Source organism: Tympanuchus pallidicinctus, unplaced genomic scaffold, assembly GCF_026119805.1.
Source record: "Tympanuchus pallidicinctus isolate F22 unplaced genomic scaffold, pur_lepc_1.0 scaffold5, whole genome shotgun sequence".
Classification (NCBI taxonomy): domain Eukaryota; kingdom Metazoa; phylum Chordata; class Aves; order Galliformes; family Phasianidae; genus Tympanuchus; species Tympanuchus pallidicinctus.
In genome coordinates, this window is record NW_026294769.1 from 62,991,463 (window position 1) to 63,011,070 (window position 19,608).

The window sequence follows — 19,608 nt, forward strand, 5'->3', positions numbered from 1 at the left end:
AGTGTAACTTGTTTAGAATTTATGAAAGAAAAGAAAAAAAAATCTCAAACCTACTTGTGTTGTGAATCAAGACCTACTTGATTAAACGCTTCAACTTAAGAAAATACTGTGTAAGAACCAGAGGCTGAGTTCAGTAGGAATCTGCTGCTAAGCTCACTAGAAATAATACTAGAGAGTTCAGTAGGAGCTGAGTAGTTGAGATAGGTCCGAAGATACATACAGTAATTCCCTGTTTATAAGTACTTGTCAGTTCATTGTATTTGCAGCCAAGATTCCTCAAGCATATTCCCCAGAATGGAATCCTTATGCACATGGGACTAATCACAGTTTTTTGCCTAAACTCACAGTATGACTAGAAATAAAGATAGTGCTCTTATATGTTACACTAACTTGGTTGCATCAGGAACTATTGAGAACCTACCATCAATATTAGGGCTTGTTTTCAGAAGACGTAAGCACATTAATGAGCAGTCTGACATAAACTCCTACAAATAGGGTTCATGTTTTCTAAGAGGCATCAATCTGCAAACACCTGAGTGCTTTATGAAAGTTCATCATTTTAGTGGACTGACAAGCTAAAAAAATTCAAGGTTACAGAACATCTTGTGCTTACTCTGACTATCAAAAAAGTGAGAAACATGCTGACATTACATTCCATTTATCTCTACCGAGACCTTTGGAGTTTTCCAGGAGACAAAACACTGTAAATTTGGTGCATTAAAATAAATTTCTGACACTAATTTCACTAAAATCATCTATACATAAGAACGTACAATTGTTTGTGTATAATTTATTCACCCTGAAATCATTATTATTTCAGTATAAACAGATCACTGCAGTGACACAGCTGATGAACAGCTTTGCCTTATTCTGACCCACTCTGTACCCTCATTGACATTAGCTGTGATGCAACAGAGGCAGAGAGAAACCGTGGCTGGGGGAACAGGATCACTTCATTTGGCAGCAGCCCAGTTACACTGGCTTACATGCAACATGAACTATCACAAGGAAGTTCATAAGCATCAGAGGCATAAGATTTCTGGATGCTGGGGTTAAAAACAGTCTTGAGATGAAGCACAGTCAGTAAAAGGATTGTAGGTCTGCTCATAGTTCAGTGCTTGAAGAAGTTCCTCTCAGCCTTAAAACTCCTGTAGTTACTTTGAGTAGCAACAGGTGCCAATAGCGTGCAATCCTACTATTTCAATCAAACTGAAACTACAAATACACAGATTACTTATGATTCACTTAATGATACCCATAATTACATTCAAATAGTTATGTTTACCATCTTACTAGTAGTCATCAGATAAAGCCTAATGATGCATGCATGTAAATTCTTACACTGAGATTAGTCCTTTTCTACTTACAATTTGTATAGAAACATATTTTGTCTCCCTGTTTCTCTTTTCTGAACTCGTTCATCACAAAATGAAGTCACCTTTGTATTTTTCCTATTGGATTTTTAGCCAGGAATTCGCTCAATAAAACAAACAGTTTAAAGCAAACAAAATGCAACTAGGAAAAAAAAAGTGACTCTCTGTCAGCATGGACAGTTCATCAAAACACCAGATACATACTTCTGACCAGAACGATAAGAGCAGAGGCCATGGCATTATGATAACAGGCCAGTACGCCACGCTCTGACTCTGATGATAACTGAGCAGCCACATGCTATCACCAGCCCTACTGGCACAACGCTGTGCTGCATCCTGTGTTGGCAACACTTTGATGATGTCTTTCCATCATTGCTGCCAGGCCTGGGTTCTTTTGCAACCAGATGGACTACTCCTTCTCTTTACCATGGAGCTGAAGGGTGACCAAGAGAACAGGAAGTGTTGCTGCTATGCAGTTCCTCTACCAGTTTTCCTGGACAATGCTGTCTTAAACAATTAGTGCCATTTACTCATCCCTCATCTATGAGCATGACATGTGTCTATTAGCACCTCTGAGACTTTCATGTCCTGACTGGGGACATCCATGCAATCCATTTTTCCTGCTGGCTAACCTATGCCAAGAGCAGCAGGCTGATTTCTGACAGTGCTTTGCCACTTGGTGGGAACTGCTCTACTCTGCTATTTCAGTCTCCACCCACCCAACCTCCTGCACCATGTGTGTTCAGAATCCTCCCTTTTTCTGGTGATGGCACTTTGCCTTTTTATCTCTGCTGCACCTTCACACATCTAAGAGGAAGTCCTCAGTGTAAATGAAAGGAGAATTGGCCCTTTGACTGCATCTGCTACTAGAGAACTGCAGTGCCATAGAATCAAAGAAATGAAGTGCTAGAATCATTAGGAAAATAGACATGATGTTACAGTAGCAGGTAAGAGACCCAATTCCTTTCCAAGGAACACCAGCTATTCTGCCAGGGAGGGTCTCCCTCTCCATACCAGCCTCTAACCTGTGTGAAAGGATCCTCAGACTGTTTTAATTACCAGCCAAGGATTCCATCCTTTACAAAACATCCTGGAATCATGGACAGCTAAAGCAGGCAGATCAGCACCTTCCCTCTCTGAGCTGTGGGCACAGAAGACACTTCCGTGGGAAGTGTCATAGCCAGATTACCACTGCAAGCTTATAAGTGAGCCAGAATCATTGTTGAGAGCAGTCCTGAGACTACTTCAATCTGCTCTGGTAACCAGTCATCCCAGGGACTGATGGACCAAACAGGTGTCATATACATTTCCATCTCACAGAATCACAGGTAGGAATGGACCTCATGAGATCATCAAGTCCAATTTCCCTGCTAAAGCAGGTTCCTTACAGTAAGTCACACAAGCAGGCATCAAAATCTTCAAAATCTCCATAGAAGGAGACTCCCACAGTTTCTACAGACAAACTGTTCCAGTGCTCCACCCTTCCTGTTTTAGGCCATTGCTCCTTGTCCTATCACTACACCCCACCTCCCCTTAGATATTTATCAAATTTAGACGTCCTCTCATTCTTCTTTTCTATTGGCTGAACAGACCCAGGTTGCTCAGCCTTTCCTCATACATGAGATGCTCCAGGTCCTTTGTCACCTTTGTAGCCCTCCCCTGGACTCCTTCTAGGAGATCCCTGTTTTTTTTGAACAGGGGAGCCCAGAACTGGACACAGTATTCTAAATGTGGCCTCACCAGGACAGAGCAGAGAGGTAGAATAACCTCCCTCGACCTGCTGGCCACGCTCTTTTTAATGCGCCTTGGGATACCATTGGTCTTTTTGGCCAGAAGGGCACACTGCTGGCTCATGGCCAATCTGTTGTCCACCAGGACCTCCAGGTTCTTCTCCACAGAGCTCCTCTCCTCATCCCCTGACCTGTACATATGCATGCACTTATTCCTCCCCAGGTGAAAGACTCTATGCGTGATCTTGTTAAACCTCTTCAGGTTCTTCCCCACCCAGCTCTGCAGTCTGTCCAGGTCTCATTGCACAGTAACACAACCTTCAGGTGTGTCAGCCAATCCTTCCAACTTTGTGTCATCAGCAAAGCTGCTGAAGGTGGACTCTATCCCTTCATCTAGGTCACTGATGATCTCCTCTTTACAGCAGACATCCTAAGCACAGTTTCACTGGATCAGGCAAGTTATCTCAGTAAGTCACTTTTCCTTTATTTGGATGATGCAAAAGGTGCAAGCACATAATCAAAATCCTGACCAAGCATATTAAAAAACAAAAACAAAAAAACTTCCAGGCTGCCTTTTAAGAAACCTCAACAACGTGGTATTTGTACACCAATTCATAATGTGCACTGGTCTGAACATGACCCTAAAGTTCTGTTACCACTGGGCAAATACATTACGCAAAAGACATTAAAAGGTTTCCCTATCATTCATCTTATACACACCAGCTTTATGTCAGTTTAATTACAATAGCTAAAGGGTAACAATTCCAAGTTTCCATCACTATGACATCAGAGTCCTGCATGCAGTTTCCAGGAGCATATTAAATGAATTAATCCATATACAAAACAGTCTGCATTTTATATAATCAGCTTCTTGTTTTCTGCCATTGAAACATACCTAACTACAGGATTAAGAAATAGCAACTTTGAGAATCTAAAAGAAACACATAAGGCTTTGATAGACAAATTCCTCTGTATCAATAAAGTAACTGGAAAAAAAGAGAAAGGAAAAAAAACCTGATACTGTGGGCAAAACCTTGCTCTGCTCTGTCTTAGGAGATCTGTTCATGCAGCTCTATGTATCAGTAAATAGAGTCCCCTGGGTATCACAAAAGATAGACTGATACACAGAACTGCAATATAATTAATTTTCATATCCACTGTGATGTATGTCTATGTTTAAAAAAAAAAAAAATTCTCTCTTCTAATCCCTACCAATGTGGTAGATAGTAGCTTAATACAGAGTTTCATGTGTCTAATGGTTGGTCACTTCAGGGAGGAAGATAATTAGGACATTCATATCCAGATATTTCTTTTTCAATATATATTAAATGTAGGCACATATTATGCCAATATACTTGGAATTTAGATCCTCAGCTGCACCCTTTGATACTTGCTGCATCTTGTAGATTATTTGTTTAACTTCCTCAGCCATATACTTTGCAGGAAGTCCAGCTAAATAAATACCAAGGCTCTCTCTTCATTTTGAAAACCGACTAACTATCAACAATTTATGAACTTGTAGGCAATGCCATTCTTGCTGTTTTCCACTGTTGTAATTACTGACTTGCCATGTGTAGTAACCTACACACACTTGGGCTTTTTAAATGCTGGAATTGTAATTTTTTTCACTTGTATCTCCTCTCATCTTAAAATGACAGAAATTGATCTGCAGTTCTATGACAATCCCAACTTTATATTAGACTGCAGTAAGCAGTTCACAACACTAAAGGGAAAGTTCAGCCTATATTCATGTAATATTTTAAGAGAGGCTTTTAGCCCCTTTGGTGGTATAAACAGACATTCTTATGTAGAATGAATTAACATACTTCCATCTGGTTGTTGAGTCTGGTGGACTTACGGCAGCAGTAGTTTGCCCTACAACATAAAAAAATAAAAATAATAAAAAATGCTACAAAGACAGTTGTCCAACACAAACAGATGCTTCTGCCATTGGAAACTTCAAAATGAAATACTGATACTGATGTCTTACAGAACTCAGATTTTTGAAAGATTCAGCCTATATCTGAATCGATTTATAATCACAGGTGGCACTGTAATGTGTATAGCCCAAACAATGTCAAAATAATTTAAACTACTTTCATTTAAAAGATTTGTATTTATGCAAAAGAATTGCTATAGATCTGCTTTCACAGAATCACAGAATCATAGAATCACTGAATGGGACCTCAGGGATCATCAAGTTCCAACCACTTTGCAGTAGGCAGGGCTGCCAACCTCGATATCTAACACTTGACCAGACTGCCCAGGGCCCCATCCAACCTGGCCTTGAACACCTCCATGGATCTAACAGTGAAATTTAGACTTTACTGTGACAGTCTACTAAAAGTGAAGAAGTGCTAGAAGGAGAGTGCAGATTAAAATGAGAGATATTCAAAAGGGAAAAACAAACAAACAAAAAAAAAAAAAAAACAAAAAAAAAACCTGTATATGGTATGTAATCATCAAACAAATCCCTTGCTTTTGGAGTCCACACTGATTGATCGTGTGGCTGGATAACAAAGATAGAAATGTTTATGACTGAGTGTTACTTGTATTTCCTCTGTATAAGATAAGCATAATCACATTTCTTGTTCCAAATCATAAACTCATCAACCTAGATTTCCACCCTCTCAGATTTCAACCTGTGCAGGGCAATCTCAACAGATTTATGGCCAGACTGTGAAGTTCATTGGACATATGGTCTCCAGAACGCAATCCCAAGAAAGAACCACCTACACGTCATTAATTAGGCACAAGTTGAGTCCTGCTGCCTTCCAAAACACAACCAAGACAGGACCTACTGACACGTGCCTCCAGTGTCTAGAATCCTTCCTTGAAAATAAACGAATGGAACACAACGTTCATTTTTCAAATACATCTAGAGGAGGTTTAAGAGGTATCACTCCTCTCATCTGGTAACTGACTGATTTAACTGTTCAGAAAAGAAGAGGCCAAGCTTCTCTGGATCTGAATGGAGATCTACAGCTTGCACCTTTTAGGAGAGAGTCATCCAACTACAAGGAATGCAGAAATGAGGAGAGAGCACATGATAAAATACAAATTGATGCTTCTTTCTTCTCTAGCTGACATGATTTCAAAGCTGAGCTAGTATTACTGCCTCTTAGAAGCGCCCTACCTAGATACTAGATGTGCTGTAAGCACACATGAGTTGTGTTTATAGGAGTTGACTGCTTCCCTACCTACATTTTGGATTGAGGTGGGGAGGACAGGCATTTCAGGTTGAGGTGTTTCTTGTTATTGAAAAAGCAGAATTCTGAGAAACATCATGCATCTGACAAGAGAGGAATGCAACATTAACACCCTTGCTGGTTCAACCTCCAGAGCAGCTACACTTGCAAGAAACCTTAAAACATACTCTTTTAAATCATAGATGAAGACATTGAGTACTTTGTCATCACAGTGGACACCTTCAGTCTTCAGTCTCTGGGAAAGCAATGGAACAAGTCATCCTAGAAAAATTACAAGATAAAAGAAGCAGGCGACCAGGAAATCCAAATCATACCTGACTAACCTTATCACCTTCTGGAACAAAATAACATCTAATCCGATGGGGTGAGCAGTGGACACTGCTTCCCTGGACATCAGCAAGGAACTCAACATCAACAGCCCTCTCCTAGACAAACTGGCAAGGTACAGATTGGATGGGTGTCTGCAAGGTGGGGTGTGAAACTGGCTAACAGGCTGCACCCAGAGGTGGCAATTAGTGTTTTTACTTATGCTGGCAGCCTGTCACAAGTGGGATCCGCCAGGAATCAGGGCCCCACACTGTTCAACATCTTCGTAAGTTATCTGGATGCTGGGCTTGACAGCACCCTCACCTTATCTGCTGATGACACTAAACTGAGTGGTGAGATGGAGAGATCAAAATAAGAGCCCTATTACACAGAGACCTCAACAGGCAGGTAGAGCGGGAAGCAAGAACTGTATGATGCTTAACAAGCTCTTGCACCTGGGATGACATAAGCAGAGCTCAGTACAGCCTCAGATTTGTTGGAGAGCAGCTTTGCTCTAAGGGACCTTGGAGCACTAGTGGACAACAAGCTGAACGTGAGTGAGCAGTGTTGCTGTTGCAGCAATGAAGACAAATCAGATACTGAACTCCGTCTGTGGGGGAATAACTAGCAGAGACAGAAAAGTGATCAGCCCACTTTACCCAGTGCTTGTCAGATGGCAGCCGTATGGAGTACTGCGTCCAGTTCTGGTTCCACTAATCACAGAATCACAGCATGGCCCAGGCTAAGAAGAGCCTGTTTGTAGGCTCCCTTTAGGTACTGAAAGGCTGCAATGAGGTCACCCTGCAGCCTTCTCTCCTCCGGGCTGAACAAGCCCAGCTCCCTCAGCCTGTCTTCGGAGGGGAGGTGCTCCAGTCCCCTGATCATCTTTGCAGTTCTCCTCTGGACCCTCTCCAACAGCTCTCTGTCTTTCTTGTACGGGGGGCTCCAGACCTGGACTCAGTACTCCAGATGGGGCCTCACAAGAGCGGAGTAGAGGGGGACAATCACCTCCCTGTCCCTGCTGGCCACCCCTCTTCTGATGGAACCCAGGATACCATTTGCACAGTCTGGAGAGGGCCCAAAGGATGAAGATCACCAAAAGGCTGGAGAACCTGCTCTGTGAGGAGACACTGAGGAGTCGGGTCTTTTCGCTCCGGAGAAGACAAGCGGGGTAGCTCTGATTTTATGCTAAGCCATCCCGCAGACACCCTGCGCGCCTCCCAACACCCCCAGCGGCGCTGCTCCCCAGCACAGCCCGCAGCGGGGCTGCCCCTCCAGCAGCGGGGCGGGCCCGGCGCAGGGAGGGCACGAGAGGGAGGCGGCCGGGGCGGTGCACGGAGGCCCGCCCGCACCTGTTCCCTCCTCCCGCCGCCCTCCTCTTCCTCCTCATCCTCGCCCACCTGCCCGCGGCTCCGCGTCCCCGCCGCGCTCGGCAGCAGCAGCAACATGTTGCCCAGAGGATCCTCGTCTATGCCGCCGCCGCCGCCTCCCAACACCGTCTCCTACTTCCCGCCCCCCCGGGTCACGCTGCCCTCCGGCCTGGAGATCCTGCGCACCTACTCGGGAGCCTTCATCTTCCTGGAGATCGTGAGTGCGCGGGCCGGGCTGCCCCGGGCTCCTCTCGTCGGGCGTTTCGCTGCCCTCCCTTGCCCGCCGCCTCCACCTGCCGCACTCGCGCCCTCCTGGCTGCGGCTCCACCGCGTGGGCAGCCGTGCGTAGCGCCGCGCTGCGCCTCACCTGCCATTTTGTGAGCGGCCGTGTGGGGAAAGGCGGAGCTGTGCGTGCAGCCGTGCCGGGGCGGCTGTGTGCGAGCCTCGCACCCAAGAACCGACCCTGAAAAGTTGCGCTGGTCGTGGTACGGGTTCTGTGCGAACTCCAAGTGCATTTAGCGTGTGCGGAAGATGTGTTGAAGTAGATAGGGCTGATGTCCTTTGAGTTTAGTGTCTGGCACGAGTAGTGTGGAGGGGAAGAATCTTGGCACAGCTCATTTTATGAAGGTACAAAGTTCCACCTTCTGAGTAGTGGGAGCGTTTCGTACGCGTCTGCGTTCTGATTAGCACACACTGCCTGCTGCCCTTTCTGCTTCCTCGCTGCCCATCGCTGGCTGGTCTGTACATAACAGAGCTGCACCTGCGGTCTGGTGAAACTGGAGAAAGGTTGGTTCTGCACAACAGCTAAAAACGGAACCCCCGAGAGCAACCTGAAGGCCCATCCACGAACTGCTGGGAGTTGTGAGCTGAGGCTAGCCATGCGTTTTACATGCACGCAGCTGCAACGTAAGGCTAGAGAGGACCCAACTCATTTTGTCACTGATTGTAACTAATTTTGTAGCGGCTTCTTTTGGAAGATGTCTCCTTTCCAACCTCTATTCAAGGAACGTTCTCTGGCTTTGAAGGCGTAGCCTCTGAGCTTGTAGTTTTAAATCTGTAGGACTTGAGCAAGAAAGTAGTAGCTTGCTTTGAAATTAATTGTAGCTATCCAACAGCAGGTTGGATTATGACCTTTCCATAATAAATGAATATACCTAGGATGCTAATTACTTGTTTTTTCAGGTATCATAAAGAGGCATGATTTGCAGGAGAGATGGTATCTTTTGCTAGGCCAGCCAGGCAAACCTTAGAGTGTAAATTCTCCATCAGATCATCATAGTACAGTATCCTCACTAATCATTCTGTTAGATCTGTATGCTGAAAAGAAAATTAGCTGAATTCTTCCCCTAGCTAAGAATAATTCTGGAAAGCTGTGTATTTTTCTAGTCAACACACCATTATTTATAACTCATCTTACTCTTAGTCTAGCTTTCTCTTACACTTCATTACTTAATGTATTCTCTTTCAGTATTTTATTACAAATATATTAAAAAAGACGATGCCATTTCATCTCCTTTATATGTCTCATCTGATTACAACTACAAAACTAAACAGTATGAGATTGAATCCAAATTTGATGTGTATCCCTATCATTCTAACTTCAGAGTGTGTGTGTATATATATATATATATATATATTAAAATATTCAGCAACAGCACGGAAGTTACCTGAGTTCATCAGTCCCTTTTTCAAGACTGTTTTAAGAGAGGCTTTGTCAAGCCACTGCCTAGTGTTTATAGTTTGTGAGAACAGCATTTGGACTCTTTGAAATCACAGAGCCATAGAATGGCTTGGGTTGGGAGGTACCTTGTAGACCATTTAGTTTTAACCCTGTGCTATGGGCAGGGCTGCCACTGACTGGATCAAGCTGCCCAGGGCCCCATCCAACCTGGCCTTGAGCACCTCCAGGGGTGGGGCATGCACAGCTTCTCTGGGCAGCTGTGCCGGTGCCTCACCATCCTTTGAATAAAGAATTTCCTGCTGACATCTGATCAAAATCTCCTTTCCCCCATTACTACCCCATTACATCCTATTACCACCTGCCTATGTTAAAAGGGGCTCCTGTTTACATAAGCTCCCTACTTCAAGTAGTGGAACTCTTGACGCTCTTGAAGTGTCTCCTCTGGGTTTCTGAAAGCAATCTCAGGGCTTGATTTGTGATACAAAGTGCTGATAAATAAAGTGCTAATTGGGGGGAGAGGACAAAATTGAAAGTTCTTTCTCAGTTCATCACCTGTATTCCTTTCCTTACAGCTGTTTGGAACAATAGTCTGGATTTTGGTAGCTTCTACACAAGTTCCACTGCCACTGCTGCAGGGATGGGTAATGTTTGTAGCAGTGACTGCGTGGTTCCTGTCCGTTGTGTTCCTGTGTGTGTTTCTCTTCGGTTATGCAAACAGAATTGCAGTCAACTGGAACCAGACAGTAAGATATTTTAAATATATATTTTTAATATAAATATATAGAAATATAAACAAGATATGTGTTCATATATATTTGTAAAAAATATATATTCTGTTTTATAAATTGAAAATGTTTTGATGAGATATACACCAAGTCTGAATGTCTGGATTTCTGTTTAACAGGAATTCAGAACTGAAAAAGAACAGAGTTAGACTACAAGGATGACAAGGATCTCTTTTACAATGGAGGCTGAAAGTACCTAGCTTTTGAAAGTGATTGAAGCAATGTGCTCTTCCTCTGTAAGCAAATGAAAGGCATAAGCTGCAGAACGAGAACTAGTTTAGTAAAGCAGGAAAATAAGTTAATTTAAATGGTCAGAAATAATTATGAACTGGAAATTAAAAAATACTTTCCAACTACTACAGAGGTGAATGTTTTCCTTGAAAATATCACAAATATTTTTGCATACACTGTCTGATGTGGTTGTCTGGATAGCACCAGACCAAAGCGCCCAGGTTGTCTCCTTTGTTTCCTAAGAATGTCTTCAACTGCCTTGTGGGTCAGTTCCTTAAAGCCAGGGAGGGCTGCACTGACAGCTGGCTATTACAGCTTAGATAGTCGAAGAAGGCATGGGCTGCAGTGTGGTGTAGCTTAACGTTTTTGTAGGAGGTGTTTGTCATCTTTAGAGGAATCTTGGAGAGACTACAGACTTATGCTCTGCTCAGTTTCTGTCTGGTGTGAAGACAAGACTTAATTCATGCTCTAATGGAGCACTGTGGCTTGTGCCAGAAGTTCTCACGATCTGTACCTTCCTATTGAAAAGGGAAGTTGTGGTTCTGTTTTTCACCAGCCACGCAGATATCTTGGCTTATTGGCTACTCATTTATCTACTCCTTGGTTGTCATAAGGTAATTTTTTACTTTGGAGTTTTGGATGCATGGTGGTATGGCTCTAATAATAATGGGAATGACTAATAACAGGTGGCTAAACTGTCATCAAAGTGTGAATCATCAAAAAAAATCTTTCAAAAGAAAAAACTTGTAAAATATTAAAGCATGTTTATTTATAACTGCTGATCACCTTCACTTTGCTCCTAGGTCCCTTAGTTTTCTTACTGACACTTTTTGATCGTAGCTGAATTTGTGTTCTTCAGCATCAGTATAAGTGTTTATGTGTTCTAGTTGTTAACAGACATCTCCTTGAGACTAATGTTCTTAAAAGCAAAGTCATAGAGCTTCATAAGTTTGAGGCTCTGACAGTTTCAAACGCCATTGATGGTAACAAACTGGATTATATTGAAATGAGCAGGATGCTACTAAAGCAAATGTGCATTCAGTCTCAGCTTTCCAACAAAATACAAGTAGTAATTAAGCTAATAATGAGTTACAATTACAGAGAGCCTTACAGGGATTTGTGCTATGACATCCTCACAAATTATGATGCAACAAAGCCTTGAGCATGTGCATCACTTAAGTAAATTAATAGTGTCTTGGGTTTCATTGAAACTATTTGCCAATTTACAATTATGAATCTACTTAAGGGTTGCTGGATGAGGGCATAATCTTTTATAGATTGAAAATCTTCATCTTTAAACAACATTGTGTCTTCTACATTGGCTGCTTTATGCTGACAGTGCTAGGTTGTGCTGTTCATTTTCTCCCCTTGTGCATGATAAATCACTGAGAAACTTTCAATGTCAGGAAACTGCTGGATGGCTTGTGTAAAAGCTGTATCTGTGGGACTCTAACTTACTCCAGAAAACTGTCATAACTAATAACTAATAACTCCCATTTACTGTGGTAAATGTAGTGTGAATCCTTTCAGCTCTAGCATGGTAGCTGAAATCCACCCTCTTCTAGTCTTGTACAAAAATAACACTAGGTGCATCATTTGACCACTGTTCTGAGGTATACAAATGTTCTGCAACTTGACAGAAGTGAAGTACCACTTCACAAGGATTTTACCTTTGTTTCAAATAAGTAATTACCAGAATTACTTTAATTATTCAGTAAAAGGGTATGCCTGTTTATTTTAGGTTGACATGTATTTATGTAAATATGCATTTTTGCTACTTCAGAAACTGAATTTGCAATAGGACTCAGAAAATACAAGTCATTCAATTACATCAGAATGGATAGAGTCATGGTTTGGTTATGTTAGAGTTCTAATGTTATCATATATAGATTCATGAAGAAATATTACCTGGTGTAGGGAACCTGCTTTGGCAGGGGGGTTGGACTTGATGATCTCTGGAGGTCCTTCCAACCCCTACAATTCTGTGATATTGGCTCAGATTCTGGAAGTTGAAGTGTGAATTTGAAGGACAGCATGGGATTTTTACAGATGTACATTTGATAATACATCATGGCATAATTAGCTCCACTGAACTCATACTTAAAAAGAATACGATGCTGCACAATGAAAAGCTAGTGAAAAACATGAAGCTTGGTACATCGCTGTGTATCAAACCAGATGGTGTGACAAATAGCATTCTTTATGACCTGACTCACAGCACTCCTTTACAAAATGACTTGTGAACTGACATATCGTGCAGATCTGGTACTGATTATTTTTTGTTTGAGGTTGCAGTGATGATACAAGTGTTCATGTAGTGGAGAGTTAGGTAGCAGGTTCACAATTGTTTTAAATATATATATATATATATATCCTTTCAGCAATAACATCTTGGGTTTCTTGGTTATAGAAACTATAACCATATGAATGTAAAATCTTACTGATGCTGTATAGCTTCACTGTAATTGCTGCCAGGAGAAGAAAATTAAAGAGCTCGGCAGGAGAATGGAGGAAATTAAAGAGTTTGTCTTTTGAAAATGCCTCTCCTGTATACAGTCAGCACTGCCTTCTTCGTGGATCTGTCTGTGCTTCTCGGTGAGCTGTAGTGCCAAATGTGTGCAGCCAGTAACACTGAAGTAGTTGCATGCTCAGTAGCCCACCGATAGGAAATGTCCTTGATTATCTGTGGGTTTGTGCAGAGCTCTGTGTTGTTGGAAACCTGTGCTATGAGATTTGTGTGTCAGTCCATGATGGATCTGGTATTTGTCACACAGCGACATCTGCGTGTGGTCTGACGTGGTGCGTGCAGGTGGTAGTGTGAAAGATGCTTCTGGTAGTGAGAAGTGCTTCCTTTAGTTGCAGGAGTTCTCTGGTGCTCCTGAACTCCCGTGCACAGAGAGCTGCTGGTTCCTACTGTTTTAATATGAGGTAACAGATGTTATAGAAGACCTGGAGACTGAGGGCATGTATCATGGCCAAAGCTTGAGATTTGGCAAGCCTGGCGCATGAAGGACATCCAGCCACCTGCTGCCCTTTTTTCTTCTCCTAGTTCTGTGCATGTCAGTGGATCTCCTATTGATTACTTCCTTTTGGAATATGACTGGAAAAAAGAAAAAAGGCAGCTGGTATGGAAGTTGGGAATTAGACCATAAGTTGGGAATTGCTGCAAAGACTTAGCCTGAAACCATTCTTAATTAAGAGAAAACTGTTTCCTGGCTAAATGGAATTGAAAACTTTAGTTGCACCTTCTATCATAACTTACAGAACTGACCAGCATGCAGCATTAGCTGCTAACAAATATGGAGCAACTGATTAATTTGAAAAGGAAATTATTTCAATAAAAAGAACCTAATGCCGATGAAGAAACAATTATCTGAACAGGGAAATGTTCTCCGGATAGGGAAAGGCAGCACATTCCTATTTTGATATCAGATGGTCAGTAGATAAGGGTATTGCACAGTAACTTCCAGTGCTGACTGCTGTTGCGATGAGTCACATGGAATGCTTCCTAAGTTCTCACTCCTGACATACTGGTAGCCAATTGCACGTGTGAATTATGGGTGTGTAATTAATTCATTAGTGTGTGAGATGTGGAATATTTATTGTGATTGTCATCAACAGGCATACCTATACTTGTGTGTAATATTCAAAATGTCTGTAGTTTTGCACACCTGCCTATGTGCGTGCACAAAGCATGTGTTGTATGGACTCAGGAACTGAGTGTTTTGCCAATGTCTGCTTTGTAAAATGAACAGAGGGAGATTATTGAAGAATACTTTGCACATTTTGAAACTGTTCTGGAACGGGTCGGATCTTTCTGCATGGAACACTGTGAAACTCAACCCATAGAACGATTTAGGCAACAAAGCTGTTTTTCATGTACTTCAGCATTAGAACCCAGAAACGTCAGATGTCTAAACCTTGTGTTCAACTGGTATACATCCAAGAGCAGAGAATTGCCTAGAGAAGGCTAGGAGAGATGTGAATATAAAGCAAAGCCTAACTCCTCTCAAGACCCAGGCATTTTATTCAGCAGTATCATGAAGTACTTCCAGACTACTGTATTTTGCATAGGGCGAAGTCAGAAAGAATTGTAGAAGTGCCTCAGTTTTTGGACTGTGTGCCTAGAAGTACATTTCAGCTGTGTCAGGGCTGGTGTGTTTCTGGGCATTTCCAGAATCAAAATTGAAGCAAGTAAGGGGGTGCTTTTGGAGTTTAGGTTAGCTGAGAAGGGATTTTTGAGACTGCAAGCTTGTACTGGTTGTGTTGTGGCAGAGCTGGCCTATATGTGTCCTAATGTTTTTAACCTAATGCTCACTAAGGGAGAATTCTGTGAGTGCCCACTTTTAGCTTTAAAGTGATTTTAAAAGGTCAGTATATGTGCATGTAGATGAGTGCTTGCCTCTTAATTTGAAAGAATGCAGGGTTTGGAAGAGGGAGTGCTGCCCTCTATTTCTAATTATGTTGAGTTACTTATAATTGTAGGCAGATATGAAAATATGTCATGCTTAAACATTGCTTATGAACAACTATTGTTATCACTATTCATTTCATGTTTCTGTGTTGGATTTTATTTATGCTGAGACTAGAAGAATTGAGTACAGCAGCCCAGACTGAACCTGTTATTTGCTTTTCAGGACTTTCTTTTCCATGGTGCTACTTTTGTATTTTATTTTGGAGCTTTTCTACTGCAAGCAGCAACTACATCTCTGCATCACTACCCTCGCAGATTAAATTCCACAACATATGTGAAGATTCTAGGTGATCACGAATATAACATAAGCGTAGCAGCATCGGTATGTATTTCATGAACTTGTATCTGGCAGTGGAATTGTTGTAACTGCTGGTAACCAGCCTTTCAACTTGGGAACTGAGCTGGCATAGGAGGAGGGATTGTGGGGAAGAAAAATGTCTTTGAAAACAGCAAACATTCTTAAAGCAGCAAAAGTGCAAAAAAAGTGCAGTTATCTATTAATGGGGCCTCATGAGAGAGATGCTTAGATGATACTTTTCACAGTGGTGTTTTAGGTCTGTGATTGCTACAAAATCTAGTTTTTAGATGAGATATCTTGTAAAAGCAATGCTGGGTATTGGAATAGAAGAAAAAGATGAAAACTGAGCCTTCATCAAAGCGTCAGGTACAACTTTTGATACCTTTTAGATAGTCCTGAGATTGCTGTAGGAAAGAATCTTGGACTAGCTCCTTATGAAGCTCCAGATAAGTATTTTCTGATAAAAAATAGCTGCAAGGGGCATGCTATCTCCAGTGGTAAGGATTAGAGAGCTTTTATTGATCTAAGCTCCAATCACTTTTTTATTGCTATAATTGCATCATCACTGAATCACTGTATCTGGTGATGTGAGTGTGCATTGCTGAGCCAGAAAATACACAAAGCTTTAGCTTTCTCTCTGGCTGGACTCCTGAGTGGCAACTAAAGGTGTGCCAGCAGAATTAAGCTGAAGAACCAAAACTACTGCTTGTTTTGTGTTTTGGGTCGGTCGGCTGGTTGGTTGGTTTGGTTTTTGTTGTATTTTTGGGCTTGGGTTGTTGGGTTTGTTTGTTTGTTTTTACATCTTCCAGGGCATCTCACATACTTAAAGGAACTTCTTACATTTATTAAGTTTCTGAATCATTCTGGGGTTATCTCTTGTCCTCAAAATTAGATAACCATAAATTTTACTCAGGAAATACCTTCAGCTCATATAAGAGTGGATCAAAATGGATAAACCCAAAGTGTAAGATTTACATCCTCTCTTCAGGAGTGGAAAAGAAAGGCCTTGGCAAGCCAAGTGCTGAAAGAGCGAGTTGAGCATGTGAGTCTCAAGTCCTCCACCATTACCCACTTGCCAGTGACATAGTCCAGCACATCAAATTCCTGTATGGCCATGGCTGGTAGACAAGTGATGTCTCTCAACTGTGACTAAACTGAGGGAGAGCTTTGAATTAATTATACATCTGAAATTCCAAGCTTTAGAGTAGCTCCTCAGTCCCTGTTTCAATGTGTTCAGATCTTACTCGATATATGGTAACTCGTGTGACTGAAGAAAAATATTTTATCTTCTCTGACAGCAGAATACTGAGAAATACAAGGACTCTTTACTCCTTCCATGCTTTTTTTTTCCTAAGGAGAGTTCAGTACTTCATAACCCTCAGATTTCTGCTAAGATGGAGTAAGAGGACATGATTTTGTAACTCGCCTTCACTGTTAATTAAGAGATGCTGGGAGATGGTGGATCAGATAATGTAGTTTTTAGTGTCTTTGTATTTTTTCTATATGCCCTAATAGAAAGTGTCCATGATCAGTACTGGACAATATGAGAAACTATCACTTCCAACAACTCAGTTTCTAACTTCTTCCTTCTTGTTTATATTACATATTCACTTTTGCCATGGCACGATCTGCAGTTCTTATCTGTTCAATTTCTCGAGTGTAGCAGCTTCCTGACATTTCTCAATAATCTGCTGTCATGTCTTCTTTTTTTGGCTAACAAGGCCCAACTTCAATCTGTTTCTTTCTTTCTGCAAGTAAAGAGCTCTGCTGTTTAGAGGGACGTCTGCTTCATTGTTTGCCAGTGAAGGCATTCATCTGGATACTTTCTAGTCAAACACTAATCATAGGTTATCAGTCTAGATAAGAGAAAACTGAAATATAAGATGGAAGTACGTGCGATTAATTTCTACAATGACCCACAAACACGTTCTGTTTATATCCTATTTCAAAATATCTTCAGCAACTAGCAACTAAATTAAAAACAGTGATGTGGGATTAAAACAGAGTTTATGATAGAGAGCTTCGGAGGATCCCAGAGTTATCTTTACCATCGGGGAGGTACCTTTTGTGGCATTTGTGTTATATTAATCTAAAATAGAAAAAAAAAAAAGTAGAGCAATATAATGTGTGATTCACTTTTTTTCTTTTCTTTTTTCTTTTCTTCCTGCTCACCCTTTAGATTTTTGCCTTTGCCACAGCTGTTTGTTATGGTTTCAGCACAGCCCTGGCATTGAGGAGATGGAAACTATAGCAGTTGAAGAGACTCTGATTCCTGAGTGTTCTACTTCAGATCAAATTAAGTACTACTTGTCTGTTTTACTGTAATGTAATTCTAAAAAGACTTTTTGCTTAAAATTTGTTTCCAAGTGCTGAAATGCAAATAACCCTTAATCAGGATTTATTTAACAGGAGATAAGTTTCTGTCTCTTCCTTTTTTTATTTTTTACTTTCATTGAGAACTCCTTATAAACATTATTTGTTGAACTGTAATCCAGAGTTCAGAGATAAACAGATGTTGCTAGTAGATAACAGAATTCTGGTGCTAAACCAGAAGAACAGGAAGAAAACTGAAACTAAACAGACATGTTACCTGCATAGGCAGCTAAAAAAGCTACCCCCCTTGTAAAGGCCTGGGATTGGGCTCTACGTGTGCTGCTGCATTACAGTGTGTTTCACACAGGTAGGGCCTTGAGGCTTTTTGTAGTGTCACTGATCTTGTGTGTGCTGCTCTTTGCATGATCAGAGTCCAATCTGGCTGTGATATCAGCTTAGTATGTGTTATTAACTTTGTACAGAGACAATATTTTAAATATCCATCCAGTGCAATCTTTCATTGTTGTTTTACAAACCATATTCAGCTATGGTGATCTGATCATTCCAGCTTATTGTATTCTTTTGTAAATGGAAAATGTCTGGGATTGTTAAAAAGTAAGTAGTTGATTAGTTTTAGAAAATCAGCTCAATCAGATCTATTTATACTGCAAAACAAACAGTGCATTTGTGTGGTGTGTGTGTATATAAGTGGCATAAATTTGACAGGAATATTTGCACTGTTTTACTTTGTGGAAATACAGCTTTGTTTTTGTAACTTAAGTGCTGCTTTTGTTACTTATTATGTGAGTCAACATCATTTGAATGGAATGTTACCAAATGTTGACTACTGTCTGACCTCAATTCTTGCAGTGCAGTATTTGGTACATCCTGATGTTGTGTTGTGTAAAGGTGTTTTTATTTGGACAGATGCCTATGCAACAACATCTTTCTGGAAGCAGTGAAATGCAAAGCAGTCCGCCCGTTACAGAGTTGGCTTTTGGCAGAAAGGAATGTTAATTGAATATTCCAGTTGTGTAATGACACAATTATAAATATAAAATCAACTTGAATATAGCATTGTGCCCTGCTCCTTAACAACTCTTGTCGCTAGTGCCAAATTAATAATCTGGGAGCATAGAAGTTCCCTGTCATTCACAGAACTTCTTGCTCACTGCTGCTTGCTGTTGCACCTTACACTTCTGCAGAGACTGCACCTTAGAATTCTACAGAGAGCAGCAGTGGTTCGGTGAGGAAAGACAGGATGTTCCTCATTTCCAGACCTGCTCTTTCTCCTTGAGCCAACCAACGTGAGAGCCTGTTATGGAAGGTACTTGCCAAATTTGTCAGGAACAAGGATCTCTGAAAGCTGCCAACCTCATGGAGTCCTTCAGTCCCTGCTGACCCAGCACAGAGATTTTTATCAATGACGCAGCACTGAGTGGCAGCCTTTCCAACTTCTGGAACCACTCAGTCGTGAATTACTGCAGAGGGATGTTTTTGTATATCTTGTTTTCTGAAGTTTTTGTCTTACAAAGATTTTGTACTCTGCCTGATTTTTCTTTTCTAATCCTTTACTTGCATTGGAACTTGTTTTGTGAATGTTTTATCTAGAGCCATATACTTTAAAAAAATATTTCATATTGTATAAAATATGTACAGTAACACTGGAGTATATGGATGAAAATGTTTAACAGGCTTATCTAAGCAGCATTAAAGTTACATAAAATGTTTATGGCAGCAGTCTGGTTATTAATCCTCTGTTTGGAAGATAGCAAAAAAACTACGTGGCAAGTCTGACCTTCTACGGAATCTCAGAATCGTTTGAGTTGGGAGACTCC

At 41.3% G+C, this 19,608-nt stretch overlaps 1 protein-coding gene across 1 annotated transcript; it reads left to right on the top strand.

Annotated features, from left to right (window-relative positions):
* Positions 1-7,958: 7,958 nt before the first annotated feature.
* MAL2 (mal, T cell differentiation protein 2) lies at positions 7,959-19,500 on the top strand. The gene is made up of 4 exons (XM_052703659.1): positions 7,959-8,205; positions 10,242-10,412; positions 15,323-15,481; positions 17,637-19,500. The coding sequence occupies exons 1-4, from the start codon at positions 8,065-8,067 to the stop codon at positions 17,706-17,708; spliced, it is 543 nt and encodes a 180-aa protein (XP_052559619.1). The 5' UTR covers positions 7,959-8,064; the 3' UTR covers positions 17,709-19,500.
* Positions 19,501-19,608: the final 108 nt, after the last annotated feature.

What these genes read in the sequence shown, in the direction of transcription:
- MAL2 (XM_052703659.1), top strand. Translation starts at nt 8,065, where the DNA reads ATGTTGCCCAGAGGATCCTCGTCTATGCCGCCGCCGCCGCCTCCCAAC. An exon ending in CCTTCATCTTCCTGGAGATC is followed by an intron (nt 8,206 to 10,241) that starts GTGAGTGCGCGG and finishes CTTTCCTTACAG; the next exon opens with CTGTTTGGAACAATAGTCTG. An exon ending in ACATAAGCGTAGCAGCATCG is followed by an intron (nt 15,482 to 17,636) that starts GTATGTATTTCA and finishes CTCACCCTTTAG; the next exon opens with ATTTTTGCCTTTGCCACAGC.